The 19,262-nt window shown below is 36.7% G+C and overlaps 1 protein-coding gene across 1 annotated transcript in view; it reads left to right on the top strand.

Moving 5' to 3' along the window:
- Positions 1–280: 280 nt before the first annotated feature.
- ELP2 (elongator acetyltransferase complex subunit 2) overlaps positions 281–19,262 on the top strand; it is a 37,602-nt gene continuing 18,620 nt past the window's right edge. Inside the window, 9 exon segments of the mRNA XM_010296482.1 lie at positions 281–314; positions 1,182–1,267; positions 3,071–3,221; positions 5,012–5,089; positions 8,834–8,898; positions 14,274–14,340; positions 14,980–15,114; positions 16,059–16,154; positions 17,940–18,040. Of these exon segments, the coding sequence (XP_010294784.1) occupies positions 281–314; positions 1,182–1,267; positions 3,071–3,221; positions 5,012–5,089; positions 8,834–8,898; positions 14,274–14,340; positions 14,980–15,114; positions 16,059–16,154; positions 17,940–18,040 (813 nt within the window).

The following is a 19,262-nucleotide window of genomic DNA, read 5'->3' as shown; positions in this document are numbered from 1 at the left end:
CTCGCTGAGGGGGTGAGGCGGGGGCGTAGGCAGCAGAAGGAGCTGCGGTCTAAACTATGAGGAGCTGAAGGAAATAGGGAGCTGCAGTGTTTTCAGCGCATCTTCTCGCCTTAAGCCTAGCTTCCCGGTGGGGATTTTAGCAGGTGGCTCCGCAGGGATGTGACCCATCCGACTCGGCTCCGGTAAGCGAGGGGATCCGGTCGAGCTGTCTTTTCCGGGCCCCGCAGCCAAGGCCAGCCCGGGAGGCTGTTTTGCCTTGGGGCGGCGGTGGCTCTGACGGATGGGCGGCCGTGATGCTGCCGCTGCGCTCCATGGTAAGGGGTTGGAGTTTTGCGTTGTTTTGACTTTTTAAACCGATTTGCAGAGCTTTTTAAGAACTCTCATACTATAAAGCCATAGGTTGTGTAGAGGTCATATCCATGAAAAAATAATCCTTTAAGATAAAAATGTTTGAGACCCGTATGAGGCTTTTGCTTGATAGTAATTCCAGGCTTTAAACTTACTTAATGCGAATTTTTCAAAGGCACATATTCTTGCCCTTGGGCATTTCTAGAAACTCGCTGACAAAGAGAAATGGGGCTGTTGATGAGACCGTTGATATAATATCATAGAATCTTTGGGTTGGAAGAGACCTGTAAAAGTCATCTAGCCCAACCCCCTGATATGGTTGCCTTTTGGGGGGGAAATTACTGAGATGAGAACATTCCTCTTTAATAGTGGAATAAATTGCTATCCTTTCAACAGGTTGCACTGAAATATTTTTTTTTTCTTAAAGCTTATTAAAATAAATTATTTTCAGAGAACTTAGGAATTAAATTTTCGTGTGAAGCTTTGAATTCTGTTGTGTCAGATTTCTCTTACTGTATTTTCCTAGTCTCCAAAAAGACCAAACAAAAAAAGAAAATATTGAATTACACTACTGGATTTGAGAATCTTTTTGGAAAATAAATTCATCACATTAATACAGAACTCTAAATATTCCTGTGACTTTGTCTTAGAGAATACATTTCCTCTTAAGCTGTTTTGCACAGTGCAACTCATATTAGCCATACTTTATTTTGATAGATACTTTGCTTACAGTTGATATGTGGTATTTTGTGAATAATTGTGTGTAATTGCTTATGTTGTGGACTGCTGTTATAAACCAAGTGCTCATGAAACTTAACCAAATGTAATTTTAGCTTCTGAAACAGAGTTAATTTCTGGTGGATCTGATAAACAACTCATTCTTTGGGAATGGAATCGAACAGGAACATGGAGTAATCAGGTAAGCAAGAATAACCTCTTTTTAAAGCTTCCTTCCCTCTCCAGTTTCTGACATACCACAAGTTATCTGTTTTATCTGTATTTTTTTATTCATACCTCTTTGTTTTACCTTGACTATCGAACCTTGTGTGTATCTCCTTCAAATTGTTGGTATTCTGTCATGCTATGTTTTACTTAAACTACAGAAAAGAAGGAACAATGTTTAATCTTTTTCAAATCAGCCTTCATTAAGAAATTAGCTAACCAGTCATCAGGTGGATTTGTCTAGCATGTCTGAAAGATGCTGTTTGTATGTTCTTGAGTCATCAGCTTTCTGATCTTATGCAGCACTTTTCTTTAAGCTGCCTTAAAATCTTCAAACCTCATAAGGTTCATTTTTAGTTGATGTTTCCTGTACCCTTCTTCCTCATTTCTTTATAGCCATTTCTAGTGATTTCCAGTCAATCTGTGTAACAGTACAGTGTTTGTATATAGGTAGTCTTACCAGAATGATACACAAGTTAGGGTAAGTATTTAAAAAAAAATAAATCTGTGCAACAATGGAGTTTTGTCAGCAAAAATGAGAAAATTAAGGAGATGTGCTAATTTATTTTTTGTACTGTAAAAATGTAAGGCAAAAGATCAAGCATAGTGTAAAAGAGCCTTCAGACTGCACTGAAATTTAGATAAAAAATTAGACTATCTTCTTCATCTGACTTAAAATCTTACATATTAGGTGTTGATTTGTGACTGGCTGTGTGGGTAACCCATTTCATAGGCTGCCTCAAACTAGATTAGACTTGGCATTTTGAAGTGTATGAGAATCCATGTGAGGGGGAAGTGCACCTAGAGTAGTTGTTACCATGCATGTTTGATGGGGGAATGTTCTCAAACAAATAATTTCTCATCCTGATTTATTGTAACTGTTAACATATTTATTTAAAATACTTTACAGATTTCTTTATGAACTTCTGCTGATGAGGTGCACGGCCTTATGACAGTCTTTGAAAAAAAAAATGTGGCTAAATGTGCACATTTTAATGGAAGTTCTAGACTAGTGTAAATTCTTAAAAACAGGCAGAGTTCTATATATCGGATCAATCGAAAATTATTACCGGGGCCTACCATGCTATATTTTGGAAGGAGATGTGAAAGGCATTTATGACATTCGGATAAATGCTGGATGGCTTCTGGTCACAGAATTAAAAGCTGCTCGTTTTGCTGTGTTTATGAGGAACAGATTACAAAGTGAATCACCTGTATTCATTCATTAAGAAAGTAGGTACTTAAGTCTAAATTTACAGTTTTTGTCTTTCATGTCAGTATTTTGAGGCGGTAAAAAGCTGGTTCGATTTGCAAGAACACACTAAACATTGCTGCTAGAGCTGCTGTAGCTGCTGCTTATTCCATTGTATTCTCTGCTCTGTCTCCTTCACTAAGGTTCTCCGAACTTTTATGAGATATTCCTAAAGGTGAGGGGCAAGAGAAGGAGAAAAAGGAAGGAAAATTGCTTTTCCTAACTTCTGTACTATTTCCAGCTTTCCTTAATGAATAGTGAGGTTTGTATAGTGTACACAGGAAAATTTAATTCTGTTCAGCTTTGAAGAAAGTCTTATCAAGTTAATAGTCATTACTGCCGTATCCCTTCTCTGTGTTTTCCTGGAATATGCTATAGCTAAAGCACAGCTTGGCAGGTGTGTACACCATCACAGGTGTACAATTTGTTTTCAGTATTAAATAATTGTATTCCTTAAAATGGCTTTAAAAACTCTCTCAGATAAGTTGCTGGAATTTAAAACTTTGTAAAACTTTCCAATGTCTTCAGCTTGTGAAAAGCATTCCTCTCAAAGGCCATACTGAAGCTGTTTGTGCTGTGGATGCTGTCTACCAGTCAGACGAACCTGATTTAAATCTGCTAATAGCTTCTGCAGCTTCTGACTCTACTGTGAGAATCTGGTCTCAGCATGGCTCAGAAGGTAACTTTAACATTAGGGACAACATACAGGCTTAATAAAAATGGTGAATGCTTATCCATTGAAGTACTTGGCTAAATATTAACATCTTTTAATGCAACTACATTGATTTTCTTCAAACTTTGGTACATCAAACCACTGTATTGCTCTTTGAAAGCTGAGGCTTATAGTAGTTTAACAGCTTTGGGTTGGATTTGTTCTGCAGAATGATTTATCTTTGTTTTTCATTAGTGATGTGTTGTCTGAATTTACTTGTTTCTTTTTAATATGTATTTGGAATCTGATAATCTGAACCATCATTTTGCCCTGTAATGTGGGGGCAGACTAGTTGTAGGTGTGCGTGAAGTACAATTACTTACTAAAATGATTACTGCTGGCATTAGAAGGCTGAGTTAAAACTAGTCACTTGTTCTTTACTATTGACTTGAGTCCAATGAAGTTTGTGATAATAGGATCTTGACCTTCTGGTGAACTAGGCCCTTGCACGGACACATGGGAGAACAGCTCCTTGAAATACATAAGAAATAAATAGGATGGATAATCTAGATTTAAAGTATCCTACTTGAGTTGTACTGACTGCATCTCTCAAGCTGCTTTCTTCCTTATGTGGTATACTTAAGGATTTCACATTTTCCTGCCTAAATGAGGGAAACAGGTGGGAGTTGCCAGTCTTCAGTCTCATGTTCTAGAAGACATTTCTTATGCTCCCAAAGAACACCATGAAGCCTGGTCCTTTCCTTTTTGTCTTGCTGTTGTGGATTCCAATTCTGCTTCTGTAGAGAGGATTTCCTGCTATCCTGTTGGTAACTCTGATCTTGATGGCTTACCAGTTTTAACTGCTTCTTGGATCTCAGGGGTGTTTGCAGGTTTTTGCTTATCTCTCTCTTCTTGTAGCAAATGGATTCGGTTTTAGCTTCCTGTGTAGTGAATGCTGTTGCCACAGCATATAATTTGCAATATTTATCACTTCTGATGTGTTACCACAGTGAAGCTGTACAATTTTAATACTCAGTGGAGAATAGTGACTTATATTCTAACTCGGCTGACTCTGGATGAATTTCTGTGGCCCCACAGAAGATAACATTATTATTTAGGCTTCTGAAAAATGTAGAAGTTTTTCAGCTCCTTAAAATAAGATTGAATGAGAAATTTTAACTACATAATTGTCCTGGTTTTGACTGGGGTAGAGGTAATTTTCTTCCTAATAGCTGGTACAATTCTGTGTTTTGGATTAGTATGAGAATAATGTTGACAACACACTGATGTTTTTAGTTGTTGCTAAGTAGTTGTAGTGTTTATACTCTGGCTGAGGATTTTTCAGCTTCCTATGCTCTGCCAGTGGGGAGGTGCACAAGAAGCTGGGAAGGGGGCACAGCCGGGACAGCTGACCCAGGCTGGCCAAAGGGATATTCCCTGCTGTATGACATCATGCTTGGTATATAAACTGGCATTGGCTGGAGGGCAGGAATCGCTGCTTGGGGACAGGCTGTCAATCACCAGGTGGTGAGCAGTTGTTGTATTGTGCATCACTTGGTTTTGTCTATTCCTTTATCAGTAATATTATTATTTCCTCTTTCTTTGCTGTCCTATTAAACTGTTTTTATCTCAACCCATGAGTTTTCTTCTGATTCCCTCCCCCATCCCACCTGGGCAGGGGGAAGCAAGCAAGCGGCTGTGTGGTGCTTAGTTGCCGCGTGGGGCTAAACCATAACAGTAATGTAATGCAGGAAATGACAGTGTAACTGTAATACTTACCGTGAGTGAGATCAGCAATGTCTGTTCTTGTTTTCCAGCTAAATGCATTGAAATTCTGCAGTTTGGAAATGGGTTTGTTATGGATGTCTGCTTATCCTTCTTGCCTGGTAGCAATGGTAAGTACAACTGCACATCTTGAATATCAATGCAGAAAATGTAAAATCTAAGAAATCCCCCAAATAGATTTTCATTTGACTGACTCCAGAACTTTGTGCCGTATTTTTTGTTTCCTATGGAATCAGCCTAAGCTGCTGTTCGTATCTAATTTTCACTGAACTCTTCTTGACAACTAGAAAAATACTGGCTGATTACAGTGTCTTCAAAATGATGTTCAATGGAGTTCTTTAGTTGAACTATTGAGACAGAGAGCTTAAAAAGGGGGTAACAGGGCTGTAAGTGAACAGGATAGGATGATGCTGTTAGTTTCACCCGCTCCTTGTGGTGCTGCTGCGTATGTTTGTTCTTGTTGTTTGGATTGAAGGGCAAGATCCAGAAAAAGAATCTGCAGGCCTGCATCAAAAAGTACAGATTAATCAGCAGTGTTTATCACCTGCTCATTCTTAAATGTGAAAAAATTGAGATGCTGAACAAATTTAACCTTGACTGTTCGGTATTGTTTATATAGTTTTCTGTACACAAGCATAATACACTTAACATAAACGTTCAGATTTTGTAGCCTGCCACAGATACATTCTTCTGTTGCAAATCTGTAGAAGCTTTTTTTAAAAAAAAAAAATAAATGCATCCTCAGGCCAGATACATTTGTTGAATTAGGTTTGTGTTTAAGTATCATTAGCGCCTTTCACCTGGACGGAGGAGTGGCAGGCTCCCAAGAGAAAAAGTACTAAAGTTTCTTACTGTTTCTAGAGTTTTCAGCTATTCGCTGAATGTGTTCCATGCTGATGTGGTATTTGATTGTATGCCTCCGGAGCAGTTATACAGAAGCTTATTTTATTCTTTGGCTTGTGATAATTCTGGGAGATAACGCATCTTGATAGAGCTTTCTTATCCCATTGGGAAATACTAATGTCTGTTTCCAGAGTGTGTCTGATACCAAAAGCAGCATTTACACCACTGAAGAACTTTAAACCTCTCTCTATATTTTTCTTGTAAATATACTAACATGTGGTTGTTGAGATGAAGTTAAAAAGCTTGAGGGTAAATTAAAATCATTACCTCCAGTGTGTATTTTTGTTAGAAGTGAAGTGCCTGTGGTGCCAATTTAATGAGTATAAAGTTTGTATTGCAAAGCAATAGATTATTTCTTCATTTATGATACTGTACAGGTAGGAAATTCTCACTGTAACGCTCTAGAGTAGTGCATCTGTTTAGTGTTGAAACCATGTTGTATTTAAAAGAAATGACCATTCATTTTGGAAAACCTTAAATGAAGATTATCATATTGATTCCTAAAACTAAAAGCTTCTGAAACTACAGTTGCATGGAGTGCTTGAAACTTCTTTAAATAGTGGAATATCAAGCATTTTGCTTTGCTGTCAAAATCTCCCAGAGTCCCTAAAACTCAGTGTTGCTTAAAGTTGCATTCAGAGCAGGACAATCCTTTAATATGGTCTCTTATCATCCCAATTAAAATTAGTTATCCAAAACAACACAGTGCTCATAACCTGAAATATAAATACAAAATTACTTTTTGAAAGTTGTAAACTACTCTCCTGAGCAAGGAGCATTTACAGTAACCTCTAATTTCACCAAGCAAAGAAATTTAAAGCTTGTGTTGAAAGCACTTTCATATGTAATGGATGCTTCAACTTTCAAAAGACACTGAAGTTCATGATGCCTGGTATTTTTACTGATTGTCCTTGAAAATAAATGATTTTAAAAAAGAAAAAAGAAGGACCATTTTTGTGAAAAGTCAAATGGGGAAAGCCAATAGACTACTCCTAAAAACCTGAACAATCATTTGCAGCTGGAGTATAGCTTAAGCACTTTACTGGCAGCCTCTTAACTAGCTAAGGAGTTTCTTTACAGTTGTTTTCTGAGTCTTGAAGAGCTTCATGCTGTTTTGTTTAGTTGGTTGCTTTTTGCTTCGCAGTGTCTGCAGAAACTGCTTCCGAAATGCTGGCAATAAGATTTACTATTTTACAGATCTTGATCAGCTCTTGTCATATTTTGCGATTCTTACTACCACCTGGGTAGTTGTGGTGCTATAGCTTGGCCTCTGACAAAGAAGAATCATGTCCTCAGAACTGAATTGCAACAGGTGAAAAAAAGAGAAAGCAAACTTGAAAAAGCCTTGCCCATCACACTGTCCTCATTGCAATTGGACCACAGTTTCCAGCTTATCTTTTCTATTTCCTTTGCAGAACTTTGTCTCAATCAGATCCAAATTCTAGTACTCTAGAGCATTTATGTGAGAAACTATATACTAGTCTGTTTTTGCCAGTTATATATTTCTTGATGGAACTTTTTGAGTGAACGTATTCATACTTGTCTGATACAGCAAATAGATCATAATTCAATTTTTGTTTTTACTAGTCAAACTTTTATTCCATTAAGTAAATATGCAATTACGCTAATGGCCCATAAAATCTGTTTCTCAGGAAAGAATGATACTGGCTCCAGGAACATGTGTTGTACTGTATTTATGGAAGAAAACCTCACTCTTGCCCAATTTCTGTGGGCCTGAAGACCAGGTCTTCTTTCAAAACAGCTCATTACCTGCAGTGCAGAGCAGTCTTTTTTGGCCACATGTAAAGCAAGGAGGAGATGGAGGTGAAATGTGACTTGGAGGTTGGAGAGAAGCAGCAAGTGGTGGAGATGTGAGAATGTGAAATGTGATTTGGAAGTGCCAGAGGAACAGCAGATAACTAGGCACAGATTTGGTACAGGCAGAAAGAGGAAATTAGCATAGAGCATAAACTTATTATGAATATTCAAGTCAATTTTTGGTCTATCCATTGTAAAGATAAACTTAACTCTGTAAAGGGGTGGCATTTAGTTTTTTTAAAGGAAGTAGTTGACTTCAGTGAAATTTAGTGTTCTGTTTTCTATCCAGACTTGGGAAATGCTAATGTCTACCCCGGTAACTTATTTCTTCGTAACTTTCTAATTAATTAATTTCCTTCTACTACTTCAGTCCCTAGCGGTACTACTTCATCCTTACGACCCAGAAAGAGTGGAGTCTTTTTCCCCACCATCTTCTGTGGGAGAGATGAACTAATACACTACCTAACTTCTCTTGTTTTCCTCTTAGACATAACTTTGTCTGGTTTGATTCAATAGACTTACGTTTTCTGCACACTTTCTAGATAGCTGGTAGAAGTAATGTACTCAATACTTGAGTAGGTGTATAATAATGCTCATTGCTTTCATATCCTTGTGTACAGTGAGTGATGGTCTGTCTTCCTTTTTGGTCTGTCTCTTTATTTGCTGTATGATAATTATGCTTACTCCATCTATATACTTACTTCAGTTGATTTAGGAACTTGAACTTTATTAGTTCTGAGCCATTTTGTTTTGCTGCTTGCTCCTTTTGTATTTAGAGCAAATGCCTGTTGATATCAATAAAATAAACATAATTAAATAAAAATTTCTAATACTTGAACTTCCTACAGATATATGAGCTTGAAGGAAGCTACTCTAGCATCTTAAGTATTTCTAGATACTATTTACATCCCAAAATAACTTCTAAGTTTTGTGTTCTTGAGATACTAGTTTATTTCAAATAGCATTAGGTATCTAATTTAGAAAACACAAAAACGTGGTATTATGCTTGCCTCTGTATTAATATAAAAATCAATATAGCATCAATAAATATATTACTCATATTTTTTTCATATTCTAGAATGTTAGATTTTGTGACTTGAGTAATGAAGACTTTTCTTTTTTTTTTTTTTCAGTGCCAATACTGGCTTGTGGTGGTGATGACTGCAAAATAAGTTTGTTTATACAGCAGAACGGTCAGGTAATTACAGGTTTTGTCTCTTGCTCAGAACATTACTTGGTGGTTCTGCTTCTTTTCTTTTCATATGTGCTGCTGATTTTTTTGATGTTCTTCAATAGCTACTGTCTCTCTAGATAGCCATCACATACAACTGCCTCTGTTCAAATAGTTCATCCATTTTTTTAGGCAATGATGAAATGCATATACAGAATGTTGATATTGGATTCAGTGCATAAAAGTGTTAGTTTTTCTTTTTTTTTCCCTTGTGTGAAGATAGCCTGTGTTTCCATTCCCACTGACTTAATATAGCTATGAGAGTCCTTTATTGGGTATCCATGCATTGAATAGTTTATATGGAAATGATGTGATTTTCGGTCTATACATTCTTGTAATGAAACTGATATGATTTCTACCTATGGAACTGTATGTTTGTTGCTAAATATGCCCTTTGTGCTGAATGCTTGTGAATGTCGAAAGAAGTATTTGAAGGAGTATCTGATCTTCTAAAAAAACACACATTTTTCCTGTATTGTTTGGAAGCTGGCAATCTTTAGTGTTTCATACAAATAAAGGTTCCTGTCGAGCAGTAGAAAGAGATTCTGTCCTCTTGCATCTGTTCAGGAGTTTTGTTAGACTCTAAAGCATGTGTTGAATGACTGTTTTCCAAAACAGAAGTCAGTGTTACTTCTTTCTATCAGTCCCATAAAGAAAACCCTCAAACCACAAACCTGCCCCCAATGTGCCAATGAACGTACCATTCAGAAACCCCTGCTGAAACTGATGCATATATATAGGAACCACTTACTCTTCTGGATTTGTTCAGATAGAGTCTGCTTAGAGATTAAAGAATGGATACTCCTTTTTGCTTTTTGAGAGATAAAGATTTTGCTTTTTTTTGTACATAATTTTGCCAGTTCATGCTGCTGTATACATATAAGTTTTTTGGTTTTTTTATTCGTCAGTAAAATAAATACTTCATCCTTTATCTGCTATGTTCCCTGTTTTTTTAACCGCTAAGCGGGAAAGAAGGGTTGCTTTCTTACCTTTTTTTTTCTATATAGCTCATATGTTAAATCGGTTTAATGACATTCTCTGGGAATTGACAATGGCAGAATGCCACTTGTGATTCTCAGTGTGCTGAAGAAAGACTTTTATCTCAGGGGCTGTGCAGTTCATTTTTCTCATTCAAAATCTGGAACTTGTTTTCTTGTTGGTTTAGATTAACAAATAATATGCAGTTTGACTGCCAAAAATGTTCAGAGATACGTAACTTATTTTGCCAGTTGTTGACCAATCTTTTGAATATAAGAACATTCTCAGCCACTCTTAAATGCGGTCAATGTGTGGAGGATAAAGGAAGGTAACTGGAATAAAGAAGCTCTTATGGTCAGCTTCGTAAGCAAGTTTATGGTGCTGTCTTCTTTTGGAAGTAGGGAACTTTATTCATACAAGGGGTGAGGAATGTTCTCTTATTTAACACGTGTTATTTTTCACACCTTCAATTTTAGGAGGTATTTTCACCAGCTGTCCTGGCAGAGTTGGTGTTCAAAGTCTCTCTTTTTTAAATGAGGTGAGACTTCTGGTTGATGTCTGTCTTAACTTTCCACGGCATCTCTTTTAACTAAGTAGACTGTACAGACCTCAGAGAGAAGAGCCCAAATTTGATTCCACGTGGAGTAAAAGTGCCTGTGTAGTGCATTACAGCTATTAAAAGAATGCAAACATCCTTGTGAGCCTTCTGACATAAATTCCTTCCTAGCTGCTAAAAGGGAAGTTCTCGTCTTTAGTCAGGTTCTCTCAGATCTGCTGACACATTTTTTTTTTATGGCTTATGTAGTACTTTCAAAGGCATTTGAAGGAAGTGTTACTGTCATCCTGCTGTTTTTTACTAGAACTCAGTGTAGAAGAGTGATTAAAATCTAAACTTCTGCATCATTCCCTCAGTGGTTAGGGCCTGTAGCTCTGTCCTATTTGTTGTGACTCTTGGAAACCTCTTCTTTTAGTTAACCTCCTAAAAAAAGATTGTATAAACCCAAAGGTAGAATGTAAGTTCATAACAGGACGTTCTAATGAAACTTGGAGGCCCTGTTATACTCTGAGGGAGGATGAAGCATCTTCAGTTAGCTGATGCAGGTTGCCTTTGGTAACCTCATTAATTTTGCAGTTGAAAATATATTTATTCATAAAAACTGCTTAGTTATTGAAATTGAGTGGGCAGACTTCAAATCCTTTAGGGCTCTATACCCATAGATCCCTTACGGTGTTAAGCAATAGAGAGAAAATGGAGTCTTTGCTTTTCTGAATTCTTGAAAGAGGGTATTGATTCATAAAAGTACCAAGGGAAAAACCTTTCAGAAACCATTATATATCTTCCTGCTTGAGATATTACAGCTTTATGGAGGGGACGTAAGTAAACCAGAGGATCAAAATAAAGCTTTAAAATAAAACATTTCTATGTTGAGCTTGATTTCTGGGAGAAGGTTTTTGTGGTGCACGTTTGACTATGTTTCCCCCAAATAATTTGGCCGAATTGAAAAGTGGAATACGAGGTTCAAAGGCTCTTTCTAATTTGATGAGATTAACAGCTGGATAGAGGAGGGCACATCTAGTGCTCGGTGGAGGAAAAACTGGGAAGACTTGGACCTCTGTTGCCAAATTTGCCAAACAATACTACTGGCCTGGTCCTGAATGTCATGTACCCAAAATGTGGGCAGAGTTAGTTGTGCAGAGTGTGCTAGGCATGTCCAGAGACAACTTGGCTTCACTAGTTCTGCTGCCTACAGAACAGCTTCATTCTTTACCGAAAAGAAAAGAGACCAGCTTGCTGCTACGCAAAAATCTTCAGAGATTACTTAAGAGCCGTGGGAAAGCCTGCGAAGTATGTGACTTGGACCATGCGCTGGTGTTAGATTTAACTGTTGGTGCTGTAACTTCTTATGTATCCAGTGATGACCAAGGGAAAACTGAAATAGAGAAGAAGAAATATAAGACTATAGAAACAAAATCTGTAAAAATGAGAACGACAGAACAAAATACTTGTAAATATAACCTAGGCAATAACAAAAACTTTGACTGAATAATTTAAAAATAATGATCATGTGCATCTGCAAGAAGCTTTAAATTGATGCAGTTTTAGAACAGAACACATCTGAACAAACTGAATGTGTGATACCAAGAGGCACAGACTTCAAGGAAAATGGAAAAAACAATACAAAAAAACCCAAGCAGAAGGCAGGACAGCAACACTATTCTATGCTGAGTTTCAGTGGACAATTTGTATTCTTACAGGAAACAGTATCTTGAAAATTTTAAGTGAATGCTTGTTCTATAGCACAAAACAACTGCATTCTTGACTTAAGCTTTTTAGGAACAACTTGGCCGTATTCGGGAAATGGCTTAGAAACCTGAGGTGGTATTAATAACCTCAAAGTAATTAGTTTTACTCTTTTAAAGAGAAAACAAATGTCTGCTTTTCTTAGTAGTTCTCTGATGTGACACAATGAGGGTAATTTAAAAAAACTCAACACCTTGAAATTAAAAATAGGAAAATGATTAGATGTATGTTTAAATTAATATCAAACTCAAGTTTCAGGTGATATGCACACTGTTTAACATAAAAGGAACCGTAAAAGACAAGAATGGTAGCAACAGTTCAGCCTGAACCAATCTTTCAGTTGACAATAAATTTACCAACTAACCTTGGTGAATGTAAAATACAGAGCGTTATGTCAAAGGTCATATAAATAAATGAATAAATAGGTGTTTTATTTATTATCAGAAATACAAATTGCTGAAAAGATTTTTTTTTTTTTCATGTATTGCCAGAAACATGTAGTCTTCAGAAAAAAACTTTCGGTCGCTGTTTGATCTCGTTTCCTGGGCTGTTCTTGCCTTTATTTATGCATAACCGTTTGGGTGTTTAACATAAACTTCTATCTGGAATGCCACATCCAGAAGTGTCAGTGAGTGCAGAAATGACTAGCCAAATGAGGCTTAGGTAGCTGTGAGAACACATTCTTAAGACCAAAACTTTCTGATTTGAAAGTTTCTGTTAAGCTATTATAGTCATGTATGTCATCTACAGATCATTCTGTAACAACTGTAAAACAAGGAGAGGCTGAGCAATGTTGTTTGATGGGAAGGTGATTTTGGAGAATATCAGGAATGTTGGACCAAAGAGAGAGGCACTGATTTCTGAATATGTTTTTTTTCACACTTGTTTTTCATACTTATACAAATTTTCTCTCTGTATGAGTTACTGTTGCTTACCATCTCCTCTGAAGCCGAAGACCAGAGATTTTCAGAAAGAACAGCAACACAATGAGAAAGGTGTGGGTTTTGTGTTTTGTTGGTCTGGTTTTTTTGGTGGTTTTTTTTTTTCAGACTAGGAAAGAGAGCTCAGTTGCAGACTTGTATTGATAGCAGAGGCTATAATTTAATCTGAACTCTTAGTAGGCCTAGGTAAGTGATTTAGTAGAATATAATGCCGAAAATAACATGATAGTTACTCATACTAAACTATATTAACTTTTTAACTGTAGTGGTTATTTAAGACATTTAACGTCAACTTGGGATCAAAAAATTCCATGGAAGTAGGGCTTTTTCTGGACAAAGAAAAATAGAAATGGTTTAAATGCTAAGTAAGTAGTAAACACTTGTGCCTTAATTGAATCAAAATAAAATGGTAATACTATATATGTTATGAATTAAAATATGCTGCTAATATAAGCTCTTAAAAGAGAATCCGGACTGTGTTTGCATTCCTGTGTTCTTGAGCCTGTGTTCATGCAGAGTTTTCCATCAGCAGATACAGTTCTTGATGTATAGCTTCCTTAGAAACTTAGGCAGTAAACTTAAGAAACAAGGAGTATTTCTAGCCCCGTAAGTAATTCTTATTAATAGTATTATTTTACAAATTAATTATTGAAATAATTTCGAAACATCTACTCCTCTTTTGACACTTGACATTACCTGTATTCATTTTCCACTTCATCTGCAGTTGCATCCACTTCACACATGTAATGGAAATTATTTACCATGTCATACCTGCATTGTGTTATTCATTGTGCACCACCACAAGCCTGATAAACTTAAACAAACTTTTGTCTGTATCATAGAGAGACTGTAGCCTCTCGAAGGTGAGCACCTTAAATTCTCATTCTTTCCTGCTTATACACGTGAAGTGCCATAATGTGACACGTTTACCCAACAGTAGTGAAATCAAAAAGGCCTGCTTAGAATCTATCAGGAAATTACAACCATTAGTAGCAACTTATTTTTCCAGTTTCAAATTATAGAAGCTGTAAATATAAAAAACTTGAAAATCCAAAGCTAATTGCTAATATGTGCGTGGTAATTAAGTGCATTTCTATGATGTAACGGGAATTTTTATTCAGTTTCAGAAAACGTTAATACTCCCTGGCCATGAAGATTGGATAAGAGGCATTGAATGGGCAGTCTGTGGTCAGTATGAAAGACAAATAAAGTGGAATACCTGACTGATACCTAAATGCAAACAAATAGGAGTTTTAGCAATTTGTCCTTCTCAATGTGCAAATGTTTGTATCTGCATGAGGAAGAGTTGGCTGCTTTTTCTAAGGGAGGAAAGTAGGGAGAAATAATACCTCCCCCCCCTTTTTTTTTAATTTAAGAATAGGAGGTTAATAGGAGAACCTACTCAGATGTTAACTAATCAAATAGTTCTTGCAATAGCAAAAATTAGAAGGAATTAGGGGATGCTACAATCCTGAAGAAAGAAAAGGAGGAAAGGAGTTCTTGAAGAGTATTGAGGCTGTCAGAACTTTGAGAGTGAAGGCCATAAGTAGTAGGAAAGTATAGGTACAGTATTTACCATGTCTTCCATGTCTTATAAGCGGGGAAATATCCATAGTGTGCTATAAACTAATAGAGACTTTGAGATGGGAGAGTGAGTTAATGTTGAAATAAAACAGTAGTTAATGATATTGTGTACAACAGGCAAAATTAGGATAATGCTGTAGTGCATGTTTGGAAAGATGGTAGGTTGGTCATGGCAGTGGTTGCAATGAAAAAGCAATGAAAACATAGCTCTAATTAGTTTTATTTTTATTTTAAACCAAATAGGTGAAGACCTTTTCTTAGCAAGCTGTGCTCAGGATTGTTTGATAAGAATTTGGAAAGTGTGTGCAAAATCAAAGGAACTTCCAGAAACTGAAGATGATTCCATAAGACTGAAAGAGAATGTTTTTACTGTCAAAGGTAGGTAGCAGCTGTAAAATTCTCTTGTGCAACTTTTTACTTGTGTATCTGTTTGTGGTTTCAGGAGACTTAACAAGGTGGTTACCATCTAATTTGGTTTGTTTCTTGTATTAAGAGAATCTGAGACCAATTTGACTATATTGTTTTTATTCAGCTGTTAGAAAAAGTGGAGTTACTGTTTTAAAGCCATGACTGTGTAAAGTTAATGATGTGTTACAAAAGCCGGTAAAGCAGTGCGAGTGCTATATCACTGTGCATTGTTACACGTATTCCAGATGCAGTATGTAGGAGATATATTTGTGGGAGGTAAGCTGTTGTGCAGTTATCCTGCAGTTTAATAGCCTACCTTTAATTTTTCTTTCAAATTCAATGCATTTAAGAGATGCTGCTATTACTTAAACCTTAGAAAAGTACTAGAGAGAACAGGTATGTGCAGGCTACTTTATGGTTATTTAACATATTCTTTGAGCACTGTAACATCAGAGGCCTCCAATGCTGACTTTGTGGGATAAATTATTAGGCAACTTGGATAACACAATGAAGTTTGTATGATGTTATGTGTAAAAAGTGCTCATGCTACTTGCTGCAAATCCTGATTCATTGTTTGAAGTATCTTAAGGCTTGTATTTGCAGTCATTTGGAGATGCAGATATGCTTAAGAGTATGGGTAGAGCCAATGTCAGAGCATTTATTTAAAAATTGCTTGAGAGTTCTCCAGGAATTCTGTGATACCACTCTGAGGCAATAGGCTGACCTCTTAGTGTCAATCTGGTAGTCGGGACTTGTGGCAAAGTAAGTTTTCAAGGACCTGTTCAGTGTCAATGAGCTATTGAGATATTGGTAGATGATGAAAGCAGTTGATTTTTTTCACTGAACATATCAAAAATGACTTGGTCTTTCTTGGCTTTTAGAAAGAAATGTGATTTTTCTCTTATTTGTGGTAGATACTGATACAACATACGCAATTACTTTGGAGTCTGTGTTGGCTGGTCATGAAAACTGGGTATATGCAGTTCACTGGCAACCTTCAATTTCCAAAGGTAAAAAGATGCCAAACACTTAGCAGTTATGTTAAGTGTTGTATACCTGTATTTGTATTGTGTTTGCGTGTTCACTTGTCACGTGGACTATGCAAATATTTACTTATAAAATACTATTTGAAGAATTTAAATGGATCTTGCCTTTTATTCATGTTTTCTTTAATGAATGAAATAAAATAGCTGTACTAGCTTTATTGTAATTTATTTATTGTTTATGGAGTATGAATTAGTTTAATCAGTATGAATTAAGAGGTCTAATATTTTACCTTGATACATATATTTGAAATGTCTGTTCTTTGGAAGGTAAGCATTAACTCAAGATAGTCAAAAGTCCTTTCTTTTTCTTGGAATAGAAAGGAACAAATAGCAACATTCAGAAGATTAATCTTCAGTCTTCTGTGCATGAATATAGCATGCCAGGGATTCCTTGAGTATGTTTTCTGTAGCATGTAGCTTTAAGGCATTAATGCAGACTCTTATTGAAAAAAATGTTATTTACTGTTTAATTCTGCATTTTGCTCTAGTCTTTATCTTTCTTTTTAAATCCTTTAAATTCTGACAGCATTGTTTCCAGTACTGATTTGCTGGTGTGTGTCTGCCTGGCATATAAGGGAAGAGGATTCTTGATTTGACATACTTGCACAATCAGAATGCCGCTGTGTATTTGTACTGGCAAAGGTGCCTTTTTCTGAGATGTTTTGGAGTTACTGATGGCAGGCAGCTTCACCAGTACAAAGCACAACTTTGCCAGTGTATATACAACACTTGAACAGTAGAGTGCAATTAGAGTGTCAAAATACCTGTAGTGAAAGACACAGGACTTGCTTTAGAAATACTTAGTTATCAGTTCTTTTAACTTTTTTTTTTGTAGACACCAATACAAGATTTTTCCTGTTAAAGCAAGGTTTAGGCACAATATAGGCATGTAAGTCTTGCACTGCAATCTGAAAAACTGTCCTGTAAGACTGTCAAGTTTTCCAGGTGTCTTACATCATGCTTCTGCATATGTGCAGCTGCTTGCATTCTGTGCCCTGCTCAATCCTGGGTTCCCCAAAATAGATTTTCTTCTTCAGTAGAGGCAGACTGATCTGAGACACATATTCTCAGTGCAGAAGGTAGGAAGTCTGGTGCTGACATAAGATACCACCTTGTGATATGTCCACCAATTTCTGTTATTCTCAAGAAAGTTTCCTCAGTGGTTTGCCTATGGGTTTTGCACCTGGATGATGAACCAGTTCCCTTTTCCCCATTCTGACTGTGTTGGGCAATTTGGAGTGTTTCACTGCATTTTTGGGGAGCAGTCCTTACTACTGTATGTATTACAAGTCTGTTGAAGTCTGTAGTGAATCCAGCACTTAATTTGGAAAAAAAACCCAACAGTGAGTACTGGCATAGAGATTACTTTGTTTTATACTGTAAATCTTTTGGTAAAAACTTATTTGAAGAATAGAACTGAGAACTGCTATGCAGTCTTTCTGTGAAGCGCTGGCTTTTCCTCCAAATTACATTTGTTTCAATATTAATTTGGAGTGAACAAACAGCAGAATATGGTTGTTCTCATGCATGTGTTTTACATTTCCTTTGGGAGATTATGGCTGAAAAATACAATGCCTCCTAATGAACACCTGAAAAGAACGTAAAGCCTGTTAAGTGGCATTTAAGTACTGCATTACATGTCTCTGATGCTGACCAATTTTGTTAAGTGTGTTTGGATTTCAATATCACCAAATTCTTTTAGAAAGTGTTCTCATAGGTTGTAGGGTAATAGTTTTCTTTGTACTGTAGATGGCAGCATGCAACAACCAATGAGGATATTGTCTGCATCAATGGACAAAACTGTGATCATCTGGGAACCTGATAAGGAATCTGGAGTCTGGCTGGAACAGGCAAGTGGCAGTCTTCCTCAAACTTGCGTATTCAACTTGTGTTTCCAGCATTGTGTGTGTACTGCAGGGAACAAAAAACTCTGTGAAATGCTGCAAAAGGCAAAAGCATTTTCTTGCAAAAATACTCATGCTGTGTTGTAAGTAAAGCTATATTTTTCAAAAAGTATGTGATGCAATATGATTTTTATTGTTTGCTTGCTTGTTTATTACAATTTTGGGGAGTTTCTAAGGGGAGTTTGTGCTCAACTGTCATTCCTAGTATAACAAGCCATGTGCTCCATAGTAACACATGCTGTGTACTTCTGGTAAGAAGAGGAAGAAACACTCCTAAATGATTTGTAGTTAATCCTCATGGGAATGTGCACGCATGCAGTTACTACAGAGCAGCTGACATGGAATTCACAAGCCTCGTTTTACTCACACTAACTTGTTCATGGGCTGTGTCATTAGGTTTTTCTTCCATTTGAGCTGGATACTCATGTGTCACTGTAGTATTTTGAACACTGTTCTAATGTCAATATTAAATAAACAAGTAGTACAATCAGATTTATCTAGTGCTTTGGTAGATGTCTTCATTTTCAGTTGACCTGCTTTTCCAAATTGCAGTAGTTTGGCTGAAATTGTGTTGGGTTATGCCAACTGTTGTTTATGATCTTTCCTGTCAACAAGAAAGTTCTAATCCTCTCTTGGGTGGAAAAAAGAAGAGAACTAGTGTATTTATTTTTTCCCCTGTTCCATTGAAAAGTTCCTGTGCCCTTCTACTTGATGTAGAAATTCATTCATAATAGAGTGATCATGTAGAGATGCCATTTGTTGTCCCTAGTTGTAACACTTAGTTGTGGCTAAATTTGCAAGATTCTAAAAATGGCTTGTGCAGTAAAGCTTGTTGCAAGTTGTTATGCTTTACATTTGTTTGCATTGGTTAGACTTCAAATGTGCAGCTTGCAGTTCAGATCAGACATTTTAACTGCAACAATCCTTTTTGCATTGAGGGAGGGAAACTTGAGCTGGAAGCCTGCAGGGAGGAAGGGCAAAAGGGGAACATCCCATTTTCTCTCTTTCATTTTGAAATGAACGAGATGAACAAGAAGTCTTCACAAAATCATTTCCCTGCTTAGAGGTGAGACTAGAATTCTGCCTCTAGCATGGTGTATCAAAGTCACTTCCATATGAGCGGTAGTTTTTTGAGTGAGTGTTAATAAAGTGGATATACTAGTCCATG

Source organism: Phaethon lepturus, unplaced genomic scaffold (assembly GCF_000687285.1).
Source record: "Phaethon lepturus isolate BGI_N335 unplaced genomic scaffold, ASM68728v1 scaffold3160, whole genome shotgun sequence".
NCBI classification, from domain to species: Eukaryota; Metazoa; Chordata; class Aves; order Phaethontiformes; family Phaethontidae; genus Phaethon; species Phaethon lepturus.
This window is presented reverse-complemented; position numbering and strand designations above follow the sequence as displayed.